This window comes from Dendrobates tinctorius, unplaced genomic scaffold (assembly GCF_039654945.1).
Source record: "Dendrobates tinctorius isolate UK_male_01 unplaced genomic scaffold, ASM3965494v1 ptg000295l, whole genome shotgun sequence".
NCBI lineage: Eukaryota > Metazoa > Chordata > Amphibia > Anura > Dendrobatidae > Dendrobates > Dendrobates tinctorius.
In genome coordinates this window covers 1,905,287-1,926,705 of record NW_027361962.1, presented here as the reverse complement: position 1 = coordinate 1,926,705, position 21,419 = coordinate 1,905,287, and the positions used below count along the sequence as shown (strand labels likewise).

The window sequence follows — 21,419 nt, the reverse complement described above, 5'->3', positions numbered from 1 at the left end:
GAACACTAATAAGCCCCAATCAGCTTCCTATATCATCAGTTATATTCTCCTTGAAAGTGATCGCTTTCACTCTTCAGGGGAAGTAGACGGTTGTTGCAGTCATCTCTATCTGAGCAGTGACTGTTACATCTCCCTTTAGCACCTCAATGACTCGAAGAAAGTGGCTACAGAGAAAATATAACTTAATTTATGGTTTAAATACTAAATACTGATGGATCATATGAGAGCATTTTTCTTCTCTCTGTGCATAGAGAACAGATGAATGCCTGGTCAAACGTTCATCGTTACAGAGGATTCAGAAGAGACATCAGACAGCAGACTCAGGTATAATTATGTGTCTATACTAATGTCACTGATTACATGTCTGTGGCCTGGACTGTTCTTGAATAATGAAGAATAATTGGCTTCCTTATGCTGCATACCTCGGTGTGTGCTGGGGAACTTTTGTCTATTGCTCAGGTACTACCTATAGTAGATAACTAGCACCCCAACATTCATGTGAATCCCAGGACACGCTCATACTGTACCACTTGTGTCACGTGAAATGCTCAGGAGTCAGTGCAAACAGGTGCAGCACATTTCACATGCTCCATGACCGCTATATGCACAGCGAAGTGCAGAGGAGCCGTATGGCTGTGCATTAGGAAGTCATGGCAATGGCGCAAATATAAGGCTGGATAAGCCCAGGCATTATTCTGCTTTCTCATATAATCTACTCCTGACTGTAACTATGAGGAAATTATCTGAAAACGAGTATGTTTGAAGCTCTGCCCAGTTCAGTATATTAATTAGGTTACATATTAATCCAGAAGCCGTGATGGATATCATAATAAAAGACTAAACGAGGTTTGTTACGTCACCGATGTTCTATCATCTCAATCTATTCTTAAATCCATATTGTAGACGCACAGCCGATGTTATCCTACATAGCGCCATCACATTGCCAGCCATATATACAGTAAACTGTATGTTAGCTGAGTGGGGGAAATCTACGGCCCCAAAATAACATATAACTTATATCCCAGAATTGTCCGGTCCGGTGAATGAGGAGAATGTGACTCTTCTCTTATTTCGTGGTGACTCCTCATCAAGACGGTTACCTGTAAGATCTTCCTCTTTGCACCGCCACTCATCTCCCCGCACATCGCTTTCTCTTTTCTCCATTACGGATTATTCATCAAATTTTTCCCTGGATTTCAAAACTCTGAAAATAATAATATATAATAAGTCACAGACAGAAGGAAAACTCACGTGGAATGTTCGAGATGGACGCTTTTACTACAAGCTCGTGTGACCCCTGAGCCGCCAACTGATACCGACATCACCACCTCCTATATCACCAGTGCCGCCCTCAGAGTCAGTATAGCGGTGCCTAGTGATAGAAGCCGGGGTCGCTGGAGCAGGGTTCACTGACTTCCTTCATTATTTTGTCTTCACATTTCGGATGCCCTGACATTTTTATTTTTCCATCATATAAGAACTGTTTTACTTGGAAATTTTTTATTTTTGGGGTACATATTTATAGTGGGGTCATAAGCAATTTTTTTTTTAATGGTGTTCACCTGAGATATAAATGGTATGGTAAAGGAATTGTCCATCCTTTTTTATATTTACATGCAGCTCAGTGTGGCCTAAATCAGTGGTTCCCAAACTCCAGTCCTCACGGCCCCCATGGGTCATGTTTTCATAATTTCCAAAGAGTTGCACAGGTGAGAGAATTCCTGATGCCTTGATGATACTTCCACCATCTGTGCAATACTAAGGAAATCCTGAAAACATGACCCGTGGGGGGCCACGAGGATTGGAGCTGGGGAAATACTGGTCTAGACTAAAGAGATAGGTAGATGAACATGTTCTATCTGCCCGTACTTCTCTCATATATGCAAGGCCATTGTCATGTCCGCACTTGCAGATGTTGACGTAATGTGTGGATGTGACCGGGGGTATCCACTGCAAGACCACCTAGTCTGTCTCATATCATTACATCTCTAATGTGCAACTGAAGCTCAAGCATAACCACCCAAAACTTCCTCCACTAAGGATTGTGATGATACCAATATATAAGAAGCCTGACTAAGACCATTCAAAAATTTAAAAGTAAACAACTAATGAAACATAGATAAAAACATACAGTACAAGGATGAAATACAAGGTTAAGAACCCAAGAAAAGAAAAAATGAGCAGGGCAGTTAGATGCCCGTAGGAATGGCACAATGCAGATGGGCATGTATGAAGGAATGAGATAAATGAATGAAGTATAGATAAATAAAAAGAAGACACAATAGTCAAAGGTGAATGATACCAGTAATAATAAGGTACAAGTATACACAGTATCCAAAGTTTGGACACATCATACGAAGAGAGCAATCACTGGAGAAGGACATCATGGTTGGAAGAATAGACGGAACAAAGCAAAGAGGGAGACCAACAACCCAATGGCTTCATACTATCAAGATAGTGGCGGAGAAGATCCTGGTGGACCTATCTAGGCTTGCACAAGATCAATCTTTCTACAGAGAATAATAATAATAAATTTTATTTCTATAGCGCCGAAGTATTCCGCAGCACTTTACATTTCAGAGGGGACTTGTTCAGACAATAGACATTACAGCATAACAATAATCACATAGATTATAACAAATACCAAGAGGAATGAGGGCCCTGCTCACAAGCTTACAATCTATGAGTAAAGAGGTAGACACGAAAGGTGGGTGGTAATAATTTCCCTGATTGTATGGACCAGCCATAATGTTAAGTGTGTAACAGTACAGACACAAAGGGCGCATAAAGCATGTGGGAACATGATGCGGGGAACCTGGTTATGGTAAAACTTTTGACTGTGCCACCCAGGGATAGATTAGATTAATGTGTTGAGGCGGTAGGCCAGTCTGAATAAATGCGTTTTCAGGGCACGCTTAAAATTGTGGGGATTGGGGACTAATTGTATTGACCTGGGAAGTGCATTCCAAAGAATTGGCGCAGCACGTGTAAAGTCTTGGAGACGGGAGTGGGAGGTTCTGATTATTGAGGATGCTAACCTCAGGTCATCAGCAGAATGGAGGGCGCGGGTAGGGTGGCATACTGAAACAAGGGAGGAGCAGTAGGGTGGTGCTGAGCCATGGAGTGCTTTGTGGGTGAGGGTAATAAGTTTGTACAGGATTCTGGAGTGGATGGGTAGCCAGTGTAAGGACTGGCACAAGGTAGAGGCATCGGTGTAATGATTGGTGAGGAATATGATCCTGGCTGCAGCATTCAAGACAGATTGGAGGGGGGAGAGTTTGGTAAGAGGGAGACCGATTAGAAGAGAGTTACAATAGTCGAGACGAGAATGAATAAGAGAAACAGTAAGAGTTTTTGCAAAGTCAAAAGTAAGTAAAGGTCGAATTCTAGAAATGTTTTTGAGGTGCAGATGACAAGAGCGAGCCAGTGATCTAATGTGGGGGGCAAAGGAAAGCTCGGAGTCAAGTAAGACCCCAAGACAGCGGGCATGTTGCTGGGGAGTAATAGTGGAACCACACACGGAATTGGCAATGTCGGTTATAGGTACATTAGTAGAGGGAGGAAACACAAGGAGTTCAGTCTTTGACAGGTTCAGTTTCAGATATAGTGAGGACATGATGTTAGACACAGCGTTTAGACAATCGCCGGTGTTTTCTAGAAAGGCTGGCGTGATGTCAGGAGAAGAAGCGTATAATTGGGTGTCATCAGCATAGAGATGGTACTGGAAACCAAATCTACTGATTGTTTAACCAATAGGGGCAGTGTACAAGGAGAAGAGGAGGGGGCCTAGAACCGATCCTTGAGGAACCTCAACAGTAAGGTTAAGGTGAGAGGAGGAGGAACCGGCAAAAGATACAGTAAAGGAGCGGTCAGAGAGATAGGAGGAGAACCAGGAGAGAACGGTGTCCTTGAGGCCAATGGAACGGAGCATAGTGAGGAGGAGCTGATGATCCACCGTGTCGAATGATGCAGAGAGATCCAAGAGAATTAGCATGGAGTAGTGACCATTTGATTTAGCTGTTAGTAGATCATTAGAGACTTTAGTGAGGGCAGTTTCAGTAGAGTGTAAAGAGCGGAAACCGGATTGGAGAGGGTCGAGAAGAGCGTTATCAAAGAGACAGCAGATATGACGGGAGTGGACCAGGCGTTCCAGGAGTTTAGAGATGAAGGGAAGATTAGAGACAGGTCTATAGTTAGCGGCACAGTTGTGGTCGAGGGATGGTTTTTTAAGTAGTGGATGTATGATGGCATGCTTAAATGAGGAGGGAAAGATACCAGAAGAGAGAGAGAGGTTAAATATTTTAGTTAGGTGAGGGGTGACAGCAGGGGAAAGGGACTGGAGGAGATGTGACGGAAATGGGTCACTGGTGCAAGTGGTTGGGCGAGAAGATGCAAGGAGCCTGCTTAATTCTTCTTCTGTGACTGGTTCAAAATCAGAGAGTGAGCTAGATACAGTGGGGGAGGGAGGACAGTGCATGGTATGAGGTGATTGGGAGATAATTTCCTGTCGGATCTGGTCAATTTTTTCTTTGAAGTAATTGGCCAGATCGTCAGCTCGGAGCTCCGTGGTTGGGGCCTGTACTCTTGGGTTGAGTAGAGAATGAAAAGTGTCAAAGAGACGTTTAGGGTTATTGGACAGTGATGTGATGAGGGTGTTGAAATAGGTTTGTTTGGAGAGGTGAAGGGCAGTGTTGTATGTTCTAAGCATAAACTTATAATGGATGAAATCTTCGTGTAGATTGGATTTTCTCCACAGACGTTCAGCGCACCTGGAGCACCGCTGCAGGAAACGTGTTTGCAGGGTGTGCCAGGATTCATCAATCAAGTCGCCAAGGCTCCAGACCAAGCTGAAGGCCATTATTAATAATATACAGTATATAGTGGTGCCAGCTATAATCAATAGGCATAAATGAATATAGTAATGCTAGACATCCAACAAATATAAAGTGACTGGAATCACACACAGCAGAGAAAAACACCCAATAATAATTTATGCAATATTACAGCATAGTCCCGACCAAAGGAAAGGGGAGCGCTAAATGCCTGGCCAACTAGACATGCGTTTCATACAGCGTGCTTCATCAGGGGTAAGTATATACAGAGCTGTGGAATCGGAGTCGGTGTCCATTTTGGTGGCGTTGGGAGTCTGTATAAAATGGACCAACCCCTAAAATATATAATAAATTGGGTTTTGTAGTACAATTCAGTACAATAATTTGGGAACGTTATGAAATGTCCTATAAATGTCTGTTCTGTTCCTGATCCAAGGATCTCGTCTTTTAGCTGAGATGAATCTGTGCTCATGCTCAGTGGTGATCAGTGCTGTGGGGTCGGAGTCAGACTCGGGGGGTTTAGCTTACCGACTCCACAGCCCTGCTTTTTACATAGATAAAGCAATAGGATTACAACTTACCTCACTGGAGTGCTCCATAATAAAACATGTGTCCAAGATGGTGCTGGATGCCAGGAGGTGGGTCTACTGGTGGTCACATGTGTACATCAGGTCAGCAGTCATGTGGTCACCAGCTGAATGACTAGTGAGAGGAAGGGGCGTGAACGAGGAGTCCGGTCACATGTGAAGTCATGTGATCACGGGATGCAGGGTAATACTGATGACACTGCATAAATTATAGGAGCGACATGTGACAGACCAAGATCATCACAACGGTACATAAAAATTGGACTACATACCTAAATAATACCTGCAGAGGATGTTATATTAGTAAAATAATGAAGTAAAGTGCATGAAGACAAACAATGATAAACCCTCAAAGGGTGATGAAAGACAGTGGGAAAAAAATCTTGAATGGATGAATGAAAGGGAAGTGTAAACAAAGGTCTAATAAGAAAAAAAAAAAATGAATATAAGTATGAAAATATTAATACAAAATAAAAAATATGAAAAAAGGAAAAGGTATTAAAACTTTTTATAGATAAATATGTGAAAAAGAAGAGCATGAATGCGTACAAATAAAGAGCGATATATATTGAAATAATCAAAATAAGGAAAGTTTTACGTGTGACAAGAGTGCAAAACAGAACAGAAAATACATATACAGCTCTTATGTAGTTCAACATAAAAGATGTGAATACATATACAATATACACATATACATAAAAGAAAAAAGGAAAGTCGCAAACAGACAAGCCCACATGAAAGGAGCAGAACTGCGATGTTCATTCAGTCCATGGAGTTTCAGGGTACTGAGTTTGACAATCCACAGTTTCGTTTTGGGCCATGCTTCCTTCCAATTCCCACCCCGTGGTCCATTGAGGACATGATTTAGCGTCAGGTTGGCTGGGAACATGGAGTCCCCTCATAATAGGTTTCATTCACCGCTGACTGTTGCGTCTTTTTCTTATTAACCTATTTTTCGCTTTATAAGACGTTCCGGATTATAAGACGCACCCCAAATTTTGAGGAGAAAAATAAGAAAAAAATATTTTTTTAATAAAATGGTGGTGCTTCTTATAATCCATGCGTCTTATTGCTTACCGGGGGTTGTAGCTGCGGTGAAGCGGGGTCACAGGATCGCTGCTGGAAGAGGCAGGAGTGGAGTGATGCTGCATGCTGCTGGAAGGGATGAGGGGGTGCTCCGATGTGCAGTGCGATGCCAGGGGGTCTTGTGCTGCTACCAGGAGGGCTTGTGCTGCTGCCAGGGGGCTTGTGCTGCTGCCGGGTGTCTCCGGGTGCCCCGCAGTGCTGTGTCTAGCGGTGTTTCTGGTGCCCAGCGGTGTCTCCAGGTGCCCAGCGGTGTCTCCAGGTGAACAGCCCGGGGCTCTGCCAATATTTTGCGACAGGCCAGGGCCCCGGTGCACTTTCTCGGTTCCCTCTGTGTGATGGACTCCGGCAATATGGCACACGCCGCCGGGGGCGGCGCATGCGCACATGGTGATCTCGGGACTGAGATCTCAAGAGATGAGAATTCAGCACTGAGTGAGTCCTACAAAGTGAAAAATAGGGTATCTATACGTCATCATCTCCTCTTCATTACTTCATACATGCCCATCTACATTGTGCCTACCTTGGGGCATCTAACTGAAATGCTAATTTTTCCTTTTGTCTGAGTTTTAATCTTGTGTCGTGTAGCGCTGATGTCTCTGCCTTCTGTCCTTGTTCCCCTGCAAAGATGCCGACTTACTCACTGCCATGGCCTCCCTCCCATACTTCCTGCTCTGGCTGATGATGCCCGGGGTAATCCCCGGGCACTGTGCTTATGGCGCACATGTGCGCAGTTACGCCCTCTTAAAGGGACAGAGAGCGCCCTCCTAAAGTATCTACAGCCAATGGCTGGGAGAAACTCATTATTTAAAGCACCTCCACCTGAAGGGAGGTGCCTGTGCAACGTAGTAACCTTGTTCCTAAACACTTGTCAGTTCTTACGTCCCAGTGCTCGTATTCCTGTATACCCGCTTATAAGCCATATCTGCCTGCTTATCTATCAGCTGTGCCAGCCTGTCTGTACAGCCGGACCAGTCCACAACTGCAAGTGTCCTTCTGCCAGCGCTCATCTCTACATCAACCAGTCCAGCAAACACTTGACAGTGTTCATCTCTACATCAGCTGGTCCCGCATGCACCCGCTAGTGCTCATCTGTTCAACAGCCCGTCCTGCAGGCACCTTCCAGTGCATATCTATACATCAGCTGGTCCAGTTTGTATCCATGGTGCCCGTGTTCCTACAGTGCCTGCCTTCATCTACTATTTTTTCCTCCACGCCGTCCTGCTACCCGCGGTGAGCTGCCATCTACCCGAGGTCAGTCCTGATGTAGCACCTGGTCCCACCTCCTTTATCTAACCTTGGATCACAGTAGCGACACAGATGTGTATTTGAGGTTGAGTTTGCTGAGGAAACTAGTTACGCCCCTCCAGGCTTTCCTTGGTCCTCGGCACAGTAGTTCCACCACCCAGGTCGTTACATATGGCTTCCTTTAATAACATTTTTATATGATTTTATCAATTTCTCAATAAACTTGTTCATTTTTGCATTTATGTATGGTCTTAGTCAGGCTTCTCATGTTGGGGTCTTTGCCACTTAAGTTCAGTTAAGGAACCAGCATTTTTCAGAAGCCCTCAGTGACCCCATCACTTCTCCACATAACAAGGTTTAGCACATGGATTTATTTCAAAACAGAAGACAGAACTTATTTCATGGAGTCTAATATAATGAGAACCATCCTAATGCTTAATAAATACTAAAAGTAGATAACAAATGACATTCAGCAAAAAGTTGCAAACAAGTTTCTTAAAATAAAAGGTCCTTCAGATTTTGTTTTAGTCTAGCCTGATGAAAAGACCTGCGTAGTCTCGAAAGCTTGCAACATAGAATCATAGAATCGTAGAGTTGGAAGGGACCTCCTGGGCCATCTGGTCCAACCCCCTGCTCAAAGCAGGATTCGCTAAATCATCCCAGTCAGATGTCTGTCCAGCCTCTGTTTGAAGACTTCCATTGAAGGAGAACTCACCACTTCTCGTGGCAGCCTGTTCCACTCATTGATCACTCTGTCAAAAAAAACTTTTTTCTAATATCTAATCTGTGTCTCCTCCCATTCAGTTTCATCCCATTGCTTCTAGTCTTTCCTTGTGCAAATGAGAATAAAGTTGATCCTTCTACAATGTGACAGCCCTTTAGATATTTGTAGACAGCTATTAAGTCTCCTCTCAGTCTTCTCTTTTGCAAACTAAACATTCCCAAATCCTGCAACCTTTCCTCATAAGACAGGGTTTGCAGACCGGTCACCATTCTGGTCGCTCTTTTATGAACTTGCTCCAGTTTGTTGATGTCTTTTTTAAAATGTGGTGCCAAAAACTGGACACAATATTCCAGATGAGGTCTGACCAAAGAGGAGTAGAGGGAAATAATGACTTCACGTGATCTAGACTGTATGCTTCTGTTAATACATCCTAGAATTGCATTTGCCTTTTTTGCTGCTGCATCACACTGTTGACTCATATTCAGTCTGTGATCTATTAGTATACCCAAGTCTTTTTCACATGTGCTGTCACTTAGCCCTATTCCTTCCATTCTGTATATGCTTTTTTCATTTTTATTGCCCAGATGTAGTACTTTGCATTTCTCCCTGTTAAAAACCATTCTGTTAGTTGCTGCCCACTTCTCCAGTTTATTTATATCTTTTTGAATCCTCTCTCTCTCTTCTCTAGTATTAGCTATCCCTCCTAGCTTTGTGTCATCAGCAAATTTAATCAGTTTACCCTCAATTCCTTCATCTAAATCGTTGATAAAGATGTTGAACAATACAGGGCCCAGGACAGAGCCCTGTGGTACTTGTTACCATCTTTTCAGTTAGCCATTAAAAGGTATCAACCATTGAGGACTCTCAATTCTGAATATTCTTCTATCTACTGGCTAACACGGTACAAAGATATATATCTTTCCTGTAGGAAATAAACCTGAAACCTAACAGTCACATTTTGTGTAAAGTATACACAGCCCGGGGGGAGGCAGAACCTTGGACACGTCCTCAATTTGATTGATGCCTAGAAATTGCCAAAGTCTTAGGGTCCCGTCTCACTAAACGATGCACCAGCGATCCCGACAACGATACGACCTTGTCAGGAGCGCTGGTGCGTCGCTACGTGAACGCTGATGAGCTGTGAAACAGGCAGATTTCATCAGCGATCAGGACCAGCGAGGACGCTGGTATCCTAGGTAAATATCGGGTAACTAAGCAATTGTGTAGCTTAGTTACCCTCTGTGTACCTTGGATACCTGCGTGCTCGCGCTGGGAGCTGGTATCCAAGGTAAATATCGGGTAATTAAGCACGCGCGTCACTTAGTTACCCGCTGTGTACCTTGGATACCAGCTCCCAGCACCAGCACGCAGGTATCCAATGTACACAACGGGTAACTAAGCGACGCGCGCGCTTAGTTACCCGATATTTACCTTGGATACCAGCTCCCAGCGTCTGCTTACAGCGCTGGGAGCTCGCTGATCGTTGGTCTCCCGCTGCCACACGCAGCGATGCGTGCTGGCCAGCGGGAGACCAATAATCAAAAAATGGCCCAGGACATTAGAGCACGATCAGCGATACCCGGCAGGGGGGCGGTCACTGATGCGTGCCACACACAGCGAGATCGCTGTTGCATCACAAAATCAGCGATCTCACTAGCGATCTCGCTGTATGTGATGGGGCCTTTACACACATTGTTAAGACCTGGTGTTTTGTTGCTCATCCCCCATTCTGTGATGTCACCTCCAGCCCAGAGACAGGTTATTTGCTTTTTATGTTGAAGTGATCCCTGCACCTCTGATATGTGATGTGTAACTTCAGAGAAATGCAATTGCCAGACTCATTGTGAAAATAAAAAAGGGTCGACACATGGGGGAGGGCAAATTAACAGTAGCCAGAACCCTGGGCAGTTTAGAGGGCATGGGACCCTCAGCACCCGATGTATCACATGATATGTCACATGATTCCCTTTGAGAGATCATGTGGTAAGTCATGTGATTAACACACAGGTGATCTGATGCACATCTGCACACACAAAATGAGAGAGACAGCATTTTTTCCCCCCTTATGTACAGCACTATATAGAAGATGGCACTATACATAATAGAGGATCCTTTGTAATAAGCAACAAGGGTTGTGGAGTCAGCGAGCCAAAACAGCTCCTCAATTTCCCTGATTTACGACTCCAAAGCACTGATCACTACTGAGCAAGTATATAAAGTGCAGCACAGATTCAGCTCAACTATTTCATGCGATAATCTAATTTTTTTCTAACATACTTTATACATTCTATATCCTTCCCTAACTACACTAACTGCTTTATCTTTTTTCTACTACTTCCTTTTTGATGACTTGCAAAAGTTTGGCAAAAATGTTGAAAATTTTTATACCCTTAAATCAGAGAGTCAAAATTGGACCCCAAAAGTTGTTGTACAATTTGTCCTGAGTACGCTGATACCCCACATATGCAGGTAAACCACTGTTTGGGTGCATGGCAGAGCTCGGAAGGGAAGGAGTGCCGTTTGACTTTTTCAATGCAAAATTGGTTGGAATTGAGATCAGACGCCATGCCGCATTTGGAGAGCCCCTGATGTGCCTAAACAGTGGAAACCCCCCACGAATGACACCATTTTGGAAAGTAAACCCCCTAAGGAACTTATCTAGAAGTGTGGTGAGCACTTTGAACTCTCAAGTGCTTCACAGTTTATAATGTAGAGCCGTAAAAATAAAAAATCCTTTTTTTTTCTCACAAAAATGGTATTTTCGCCCCCAATATTTTATTTTCCCAAGGGTAACAGGAGAAATTGGACCCCAAAATTAGTCCTGACTATGCTGATACTCCATATGTAGGGGTAAACCACAGTTTGGGTGCATGCCAGCGCTCGGAAGGAAATTGGCTGGGTTTGAGATTAGACGCCATGTCGCGTTTGGAGAGCCCCTGATGTGCCTAAACAGTGGAAACCCACTAAATTAAAACTCCAACCCTAACCCCAATACACCCCTAACCCTAATCCCAACCCTAACCATAACCCTAACCACAAACCTAACACTAACACACCCCTATCCCTAACTTTAACCCCAAACCTAATCCTAACTTTAGCCCAAACCCTAACCCCAACCCTAATGGGAAAATGGGAATATACTATTTTTATTTTTTCCCTAACTAAGGGGGTGATAAAGGGTGGTTTGATTTACTATTTATAGCGGTGTGGTGTAGTAACCACTGTGTCAGATAGGGGGCTCTGTGTGGAGGTCCCAGGAGAAGGGATGAATGGCAGAGTGTTGAGTGGCCATTATGTATCTCAAAGTGGGTGGCTTTGAGATGGAGACTTACCGTATATACTCGAGTATAAGCCGATCCGAGTATAAGCCGACCCCCCTAATTTTGCCACAAAAAACTGGGAAAACTTATTGACTCGTGTATAAGCCGAGGGTGCACAGTGAGTGGCCTCAGTTATCTACACAGTATGTTGCCCCAGTTATGCTGCACAGTGAGTGGCCCCAGTTATGCTGCACAGTGAGTGGCCCCTGTTATGCTGCACAGTATGTGGCCCCAGTTATGCTGCACAGTGAGTGGCCCCAGTTATGCTGCACAGTGAGTGGCCCCAGTTATGCTGCACAGTATGTTGCCCCAGTTATGCTGCACAGTGAGTGGCCCCAGTTATGCTGCACAGTGAGTGGCCCCTGTTATGCTGCACAGTGAGTGGCCCCTGTTATGCTGCACAGTATGTGGCCCCAGTTATGCTGCACAGTGAGTGGCCCCAGTTATGCTGCACAGTGAGTGGCCCCAGTTATCTGCACAGTATGTGGCCCCAGTTATGCTGCACAGTGACTGGCCCCTTTTATGCTGCACAGTGACTGGCCCCAGTTATGCTGCACAGTGACTGGCCCCAGTTATGCTGCACAGTGACTGGCCCCAGTTATCTGCACAGTGAGTGGCCCCAATTATCTGCACAGTGAGTGGCCCCAATTATCTGCACAGTGAGTGGCCCCAATTATGCTGCACAGTGAGTGGCCCCTGTTATGCTGCACAGTGAGTGGCCCCTGTTATGCTGCACAGTGAGTGGCCCCAGTTATGCTGCACAGTGAGTGGCCCCAGTTATGCTGCACAGTGAGTGGCCCCAGTTATGATGCACAGTGAGTGGCCCCAGTTATGATGCACAGTGTGTGGCCCCAGTTTGATGCACAGTGAGTGGCCCCAGTTATGATGCACAGTGAGTGGCCCCTGTTATGCTGCACAGTGAGTGGCCCCAGTTATGCTGCACAGTGAGTGGCCCCAGTTATGCTGCACAGTGAGTGGCCCCTGTTATGCTGCTGCTGCCCCTGACTCCCTTACAAAAAAAAACAAAAAGCCTGTATACTCACCTCCGTCGCTGTCCCCTGCTCATCAGCCTTGCGCTCTGCAGTGACTGTGCAGGCAGAGAGCGATAGCGCTCTCTGACCTGAATGTCACTGCAGAGGACGCAAGACAACAGAGTGCAGGGACAGGTGAATATGCCTCCCAACCCCCCGTTCATACTCACCGGGTCCTGGCGCTTGTCTCTGCAGCTCCCCTGCTTGTTACATGTTGTCGGCGCTGCTCTCTTCCTGGTTCAGCGGTCACGTGGTACCCGTTCATTAAATATGCGCATATTTAATGAGCGGGTGCCATTTGACAGCTGAAGCAGGAAGAGAGCAGCGCTAACAACATGTAACAAGCAGGGGAGCTGCAGAGAAGGGTGAGTATGATCTGACACCCCCGCTCCCCCTTCCCCTGCCGACCCCCGGTATATGACTCATGTATAAGCCGGGAGGGGGACTTTCAGCCCAAAAAAATGGGCTGAAAATCTCGGCTTATACACGAGTATATACGGTATGTACGTGTGATCAGCAAGGACATTGCTGAGGTGCTGCGTTAATATGTGAGGGAGAAGTCTCCAGGTAACTAGAGAGTTGGGGGGGCCTGGTTACCTATAAACCCACCCAGGGGGTGTGTTTAAAGCACGGTTGTAAAGAGTGTGAAAATGCCTGAAGGACCTGTGATGAGGTCAGATTCATGTGACCCAGTGGGCGTGGCTATGAACGATATAATGTAGCCAGGGTGAGTCACAAGGGGTGAATGCAGGGACCTGGTTGGTCCAGAGCGGAAGGTCCCGTGAGGAGAGTTGTCTCCTGGGTAACAGCTTGTGGACAGGCTGTGTGTAATGGCTGCCAGCGTCTGAGAGTCCCAGAGGAGAGAGTGGATGTCTGCAGCGTGCAGCAACAGCCATGAGGAAACCCTGACGTGGGTGAGATAATGATGAGGCTGAAGAGCCTGTGTATGCTGGACATTGCTAACAGAGGGAAACTCTGTAATGGACGCTATGCTGGCGAATGAACTGAAATGAACTGTCTGTTGCTGTGATGGTTTATACTGCATAATAAACCGCATGGACTGCTATGTTTTGTTGGAAAACCTGTGCCGGATGTGACTTGTTCGCTGCCTTGCGAGAATCCCCTACTTAAATGACAGCGCTACCTCACAGCGGGATTTTATGTTTCGCAGCTGTGACACATTTAAAGACGCTTTTTAATGCAAAAAATAGTTTTTGCAGCACCACATTTTGAGAGCTATAATTTTTCCATATTTTGGCCCAGAATATCGCCCATCCTCTGGAATTCCATGCCTCAACACGTCCGATTATCCACCACCCTCAGATCCTTCAAACGGAACCTGAAAACCCATCTAATCAGGAAAGCTTACAGCCTGCAATGACCAATCTGGCCGCCTCACCACCGCCCGAGCTGCTGCACCCCCGACCTTCTGTCTCTTCCCCACTATCCCGTAGAATGTAAGTCCGCAAGGACAGGGTCCTCTCGCCTCTGCTCTAGTCCGTCATTGTCCATTAATAATAAGGTCTTTTTTTTGTGGGACGAGTTGACGTTTTTATTCGTACCATTTTCGGGCACATGACATTTTTTGAGTGCTTTTTATTCCGATTTTTGAGAGGCAGAATGAACAAAAACCAGCAGCTCATGAATTTCTTTTTTTTTTTTTGGGGGGGGGCTATACCGTACCATGTGTGGTAAAATTGATAAAGCAGCTTTATTCTTCGGGTCGGTACGATTACAGCGATACGTCATTTATATCTTTTTTTTAATGTTTTGTCGCTTTTATACAATGAAAACTATTTTATAGAAAAAATAATTATTTTTGCATCGCTTTATTCTGAGAGTTATATGTGAGGCAGTGACCGGAGTCATATGTGAGGATCGCTATGTGTCCCCCAGGATGTGCTCAGGAGCATATTCGATCTGCTGGAGTGCCTTGTGGTCACAGCAGTGTGCCTGTGAGTCACAAGGCAGAATAAGGGCATGTGCACACGCTGCGGATTCCACTGCATTTCCGCAGCGGTTTTGGCCGCTGCGGACCCGCAGCAGTTTTAGCTGCGGTGTACAGTACCATTCAAATGAATGGTAAAAAAAAAACCCGCTGTGTAGACGTTGCGGAAAAATCCGCGCGGATTTGCTGCGGTTTTGAAACCGCAGAAAGAAGTGACATGTCGATTCTTTCTGCGGAATCCGCAGCGGGTTCCTATCTCCACCATTGTGGAGATGGTGAATCCGCAGGACCAAACCGCAGATAATCCGCAGGTCTTTTGACCTGCGGTTTATCTGCGGTTTTTGCAAAATCCGTGCGGATTAATCCGCAGCGGATTCCGCAGCGTCTGCACACACCCTAAAAGTGAGTTTGAACCTGGTGAAGTTATTTTGACCAAGGAGCTTGTTCAGGAAAACCCGGTATGGGCTTTTATTTTTTAAACGGACTGCAGGAAGGTAGTTGGGTCCGGTCTGTTTCCTCCAGCCCAGATCTTATAAGGCCACATGGCCACAGATTGGATTGAAGGAAAAAAACACCCTGCAGGAAGAGTTTGGGTGTGTCAGTTTTGGTCTTGCAAGCAGACAGAGCAGTTGGTCTGCAGAGCACTCCCTGAGTGAGGCAACACAGGGCCAAGCGAAGCCAAAAGGTCTGGCACCCCCAGCATACACGGCGGTGCGGTCACTCACGGCAACTAGCCCTGTCTTTTTGTTTCCCCGGCTGCGATCCGGAGGATACAGCGTGCTGTGCACTGTGTGAGTTTTTGGACATTAAACACGCTTTGTTTTGAACTTGCTTGTGTCACTGCCTCATCACTGCACAGCGTGGACACCGCTGCTTTACATATAACTTTTTTATTTTTCCAGTGATGGAGCTATATGGCAGCTTGTTTTTTGCGGGACAAGATGACGTTTTCAGCGGTACCAAGTTTATTTATATCCGTCTTTTTGATTGCGTGTTATTCCACTTTTTGTTCGGTGGTATGATGATAAAGCATTGTTTTTTTGCCTTTTTTCTTTGCCACCTCACTGAAGGAAACCGCGACCATCTTGGAGCCGAGAGTCTCCATGGAGACCACAGAAACAAAACAATTGAAAATAAGTCTGGGTCCATGTGACCAGGATGACTAGTCCAAGAGGTCGGTCCCCTGCAGCTTCTCCCCACTCTGCTCTCCCAGACTCACAGGTTCCCCTGCGTGTATATTTCTGCACATTGACACGCCGAATCCTAAAGGTGTGTAATATAACCAAATAGTGCGTCTCCTCCGGCTTCTCTCAATTGAAAACTAAACTAATGTGAGAAGCAGGAGACATCATTCGCCAAAAGACCACAAGTCTGCAAATAACATGTGAGCGATCACGTGATGACTGCTTGATCCGGCAAGCAGAGCAAAATCCTATCATTGGCGATATTACACACCTTAAGGATTCAGCTTGTCAGTGCAGAATTACAAACAGGTAAATGACACCTAAATATTATACACAATACAACCTATACATGACATAGATCAGTATATATACAGTGGCATGTATAAGTTTGGGCACCCCTGGTTAAAATTACTGTTATTGTGAACAGTTAAGCTAGTTGAAGATGAAATGGTCACTAAAAAAAACTAAAGTTACAGGTGACACATTTCTATTGCATTTTAGGCAAAAATATATATATTCATCCTTTACATTTTAAAAATTAAAAAAAGGAAAATTGGCCAATGCAAAAGTTTGGGCACCTGTGCTGACTAAATGTATCTGGCGTCACGCAATGCAATTCTAATAAGCGAAGCCAAGGACGTCTACTCGGTACGTGACCGCACAGATAGATAACCCAGTGATAGCTCTGAGTACAGATAATGTAGTGGATGTCACGTGCAGTCCCATGTAACACCACAGATAACACAGTGATTATACACAGCAACAGAATAAAACCTAAGTGCAAAGAGACGGTCAACATGTTGGAAAAAAACTGCTGCTCACATAATTCTGCATCGTGCGGTCAAAAACCATAAATGTAATAGATGTGAAATCACAGAGCACAATCCCACCGACATTCAGAGATTTACCTCCTGTCTCTCTCTTATCTCCTGTCTCTTTGCTTCTGTCTCTCTCTTACCTTCCATCTCTCTTCCCTCCTGTCTCTCTCTCTTTCCTCCCATCTCTCTTTTCTCCTGTCTCTTTCTCTTCCCTCCCGTCTCTCTTTCCTTCCATCTCTCTCTTCCCTCTCTTCCATCCTGTCTCCCACATCTTCTGTCGCTCTCTTCCCTCCTGTCTCTCTCTCTTCCCTCCTGTCTCTCTCTCTCTTTTCTCCTGTCTCTCAATTTCAAATGAGCGTTATTGGCAGGGCTAAGCACATATTAGCATTGCCAAAGCAAATGGTAAAAATAGGGGGACGGGTAGGGGGCATATAGAGGTCCAGGATACATCAGGCTCCTGTTACAGGATAGTGGCATGTCCGGGGTGGGGTACAGGAGTCCATGACATATCAGTCTCCTCTTAGTCTGTGGCAGGCACTGACATATTCCGCTGCTATGGCCGCTGCACCTTCCTCTTCCCCAGTATTATCTGCAGGTTCTGATCCCCCTCCATGGAGGTGAAGTCTGGGAGGAGATTAGACAGTCTCTTGAAGTGAGTGTCCCTCACTGTATCATCTTGTGTCGCTCTCTTGTCCCTGCTGTCTCTTCCCTCCTGTCTCTCTCTCTATTCCCTCCTGTTTCTCTCTACCCTCCTGTCTCTCTCTCTTCCCTCCTGTCTCTCTCTCTCTTCCCTCCTGTCTCTCTCTCTCTTCCCTCCTGTCTCTCTCTCTCTTCCCTCCTGTCTCTCTCTTCCCTCCTGTCTCTCTCTTCTCTCCTGTTTCTCTCTTCCCTCCTGTCTCTCTCTCTTCTCTCCTGTCTCTCTCTCTTCTCTCCTGTCTCTCTCTCTTCTCTCCTGTCTCTCTCTCTTCTCTCCTGTCTCTCTCTTCCCTCCTGTCTCTCTCTCTTACCTCCTCTCTCTCGTCTTCCATCTCTCTTGTTCCTTCTTCCTGGCTGCCTCTGGCCCCGCCCCTCCCTTTAGCCCCGCCCCTCCCATGTGACCCCGCCGGCTGATAGCTGTGAGGCTGTAGAGGGGAGGGAGCAGCTGTGAGGGTCCTGTCTCCACTGCTGACTGCAGGCTGTGGGGATTCCTGCTACACTGCACCAAATACTCAGCTGTGAGGGACACTCACTTCAGGAGACTCTCCGATCACTTCCAAGATTTCAGCTCCATTAAGGAGGAAGAGAAAACATAGATCCTGCTGGGAGAGGAAGAGAGCGCAGTGTAGTATGTGAGCACATGCTATAAGGCCTCTTTCACACATCAGGTTTTCGCCGTCAGGCGCGATCCGGCGCTTTTGACAGAAACCGGATGCGGCGAAATGCAATGCCGGATCCGGTTTCCCCCCCATTGACTTGCATTTGCGCCGGATCGCGCCGGATGGCCATGCGTTTCATCCGGTTTTCGCCGGATCCGGCAATGTGTCGCAATGTGTCGCGATCCGGCGTCTGGAAAAAACGTCTACTGTAACGTTTTTTGTCTCCGGCGAAAAAGCCGGACACGCCGGATCCGGTGCGTCCGGCTTTTTCACACAATGAAAGCCTATGAGCGCCGCAATGCGCCGGATCCGGTTTTTTTGGTCTGAGCATGCTCAGTAGCTCTGCCCACAGGAGATATATAAAAGCAAGACAAAGGGACCCTCAGCCACACCCAACATGCTACCCAAGACAGCAACCAGGCGCAGGAGAAGGCAGCAGACATCTGCAGCAGCAGCACCATCAGCAACACCCCAAATGGAGCAGCATGCTGAACGGGAGGGGAGTCCAGAAGCAGATGAGAGACGGTAATTATCAAATCCCCCATTCCTCCAAACTAGGGCCATGGAATATCAAGATATTCATTGGCCCTTTGTTTCTCTTTATTCAACAGCCGCCAAAGAGATGCAGCAGCAGCAGCAGCAGAAATGGCATCACTGGCAGCAGCAATACCCACAGCCATGGAGTCTGGCCATCAACAGGACAGCACATCTTCTTCTGGGAGCCCTCCCTCGCATCGTCAGCGTTTGACGGTAAGTTTTTATTTCCAAAATCCATCATCTCTGTAATATATGTCTATTCATTGCCTTTTATTTCAAAACAGGAATCACAAGATGAAGAGGAGCTCCCAGAAGAAGAAGGAAGGGGTGGACAGACGCTTGGAGTGGGCTCACAATTCGTAAGTTTTTTGCATCAAACGCAGAAACACAACATCACACTACACACAACACATAGAAAACAATGTTCTGCAGACCACACACAGCAAACAAATGCCTACATCCAAAGACATAACATTTTTTGTTTTCTTCTCTAGTCTTCCCAATCTGGTGCTCGGCCAAGAGGTCCTCGCAGTGCCTCCCAGGGTCGTCGGCGACAGCAACGCGGCGGTCACCAGCGTGTAAGTATAAATATTTTTGCTTTGTTTTTTGGCACTTTTTATTTCATTTCTTTTGTGGAGGCTAATTATGTTATTTTTGTCTTTTTCTTTAACAGCCTTCACAGCGTGCTCCCGACTCTGACGGTGAGGATGGAGGGATTGATGTGGACCGCCTCATCGATCTCGTCAGAGAAAGGGAGCCGCTCTGGAATATGGCTGACCGCCGCCACGCTGACCTGATCATTACCCGACGACTCTGGGAGGAAATCTGTTCTCTCCTTGTGGGCCGCTGGGAGGACCTCGAAGCTCGGGACCAGATTAAAGAGCGTAAGTATATACAGTACCGGTTGCTTGATGTAAACCAGTGTTTCCCGAACTCCAGTCCTCGTGGTCCCCACGGATCATGTGTTCAGGATTTCTATTTACTATGGAAATCCTGAAAACATGACCCCTGGGGACCATGAGGACTGGAGTTTGTGAAACACTGATGTTGTATACTAACCACTCCTTTCTCGTTTCAGGGAACAGAATTGTGAATCGGTGGAGGTCTGTGAGGGATCGTTTCAAGAAGGAGTTCAATAAAGAGATGCGGGCCCCGAGTGGATCTGGAGGACGCAGGAGCAAGTACAAGTACGCACAAGCCCTGTCGTTCCTCCGGGAAACAATGCTCACCAGAATGTAAATATTACACACCACATGTGAAAAAGATGTAACTTTTTTTTTTCAGCCAGGGCCATACCATGTCAGTATTTTAATTGTTTTTTTTTCTCTTTATTCCACAGCACGGTGAGCAGCACTCGGGAGCCTGCACGATTGGACCCTTCTGAGGCGATCCCTGAGGAGACCGGCACCGAGGGACACTTCGACCGCCCCGGTACATCTGCACCTTCCCTGCCTTCCCACACATTCGACCCATCTGTCCCATCCACCAGCACAGGAGCATCGTGGCCGCCTACATTACATGAAGCTGCTGGTGAGGAGATCGCTTTCCCTTTACCCCACCCTTCTGCCCCTGCCGCCTCTAGTACACCTGCGGGTACTGGGCGGCAGCGGCAGAGGGGTCGGGAAAAGAGTTATGTGCAAGAGTTATTGCATCTGAATGCATCTTTCCAGAACTGTCTCAAAGTCTTGTCAGAGCAAATCTCCGCAGGCTTTCAGCAGATCAACTCCAGCATTCTGGAGGTGAAGACACTTCTGCAAACCATGCATTCAGAAGCAAGATCTTCGCCAAACCACACCTTTTTCAGGTCTGTTGTGGAGCGCATGGAAACGCTCTCTCCTGCCCAGCAGATGCATGTAATGCATTCGTGCCACGGTGCTCTCCAGCAAGTTACCTCCCAACCTCCACCTCCCACCACTGTAGTTCCTCCACCTGCACCCCCTCCAGCCACTTTCCATCCTCCCCCTCCTGTTACATCTGCACCCCCTCCAGCCACTTTTCATCCTCCCCCTCCTACTACATACCAGCAACCTGCCCAGTACCAGCAACCTCCCCAGTACCAGCAACCTCCCCAGTACCAGTCATCTCCCCACTTCCAGCAACCTGCCCCGTACCAAACTCCTTCCCCGTACCAAACTCCTTCCCCGTACCAAACTCCTTCCCCATACAACTTTCCATCAACATCATCTGCTCCTACAGTCCCTGCCCAACCCTCCACTCCACCACCCACCACCTCTTCTGCTTCCCACATGTCCACCCATTCTGTAGTTTTTTCCACACCTTCACCTCTAACTGTTCCTTCCCCACCACGATCCCAGTCCTCTCTCCACACACCCAGTGTCGAAGTGTCCCGCAGCCCCTCCAGCAGTATTTCCACCCCACAATACACAGAATTGTAATGTGTGTTTTTTAATAAAAATGCCCATTGGGTTTAAAACCTTTATTTAAAAAGTTTTTTGCACTTTAAAAACATTTTACAAAAAAAAAAAAAATTTTAAATAAAAGTTAAATTATCGTTTCACAATGGTTGTCTGTCTTTTCTTTCTGCGGCGAACTATGTTTAAAAAAAAGGTTAAATACAGGGTATTTCAAAGGTAAAAAGGTATTCAAAACCAGGTATAACTGTGGGTAAATTTTAGCTTTTTGCCACAGTTGTGTTCCTGGTTGTGTTTGAAGCAAAGTATTTCACCTAAAAAGTTGTGTTTATTGTTGGTGATTTCCTAACAATGTACACAACTTTTGTTAAAAGGTGAAA

The 21,419-nt window shown here is 46.2% G+C and overlaps 2 protein-coding genes across 2 annotated transcripts in view; one reads left to right on the top strand and one right to left on the bottom strand.

The window, feature by feature from the left end:
• The window catches only part of LOC141073051 (uncharacterized), a 110,024-nt gene extending 92,107 nt beyond the window's left edge, over positions 1-17,917 (bottom strand). The window contains exons 1-2 of the mRNA XM_073560370.1: positions 17,783-17,917; positions 1,101-1,204 (exon numbers count right to left, since the gene is read on the bottom strand). Coding sequence (XP_073416471.1) covers positions 1,101-1,164 — 64 coding nt within the window. The 5' untranslated portion in view covers positions 1,165-1,204; positions 17,783-17,917. The remainder of the gene's footprint in view (positions 1-1,100; positions 1,205-17,782) is intronic.
• Positions 17,918-19,311: 1,394 nt separating this feature from the next.
• Positions 19,312-21,096, top strand: LOC141073044 (uncharacterized). Its single transcript, XM_073560362.1, has 2 exons — positions 19,312-19,902; positions 20,007-21,096. Exons 1-2 carry the CDS (start codon positions 19,685-19,687, stop codon positions 21,061-21,063), a joined length of 1,275 nt encoding a protein of 424 aa, XP_073416463.1. The 5' UTR covers positions 19,312-19,684; the 3' UTR covers positions 21,064-21,096.
• Positions 21,097-21,419: the final 323 nt, after the last annotated feature.

Bases quoted from the DNA above. Each gene is read 5' to 3' on its own strand.
- LOC141073044 (XM_073560362.1), top strand. From the start codon at position 19,685: ATGAGGACTGGAGTTTGTGAAACACTGATGTTGTATACTAACCACTCC. The intron at 19,903-20,006 runs GTAAATATTACA...TTTATTCCACAG, and splicing joins GAAACAATGCTCACCAGAAT to CACGGTGAGCAGCACTCGGG.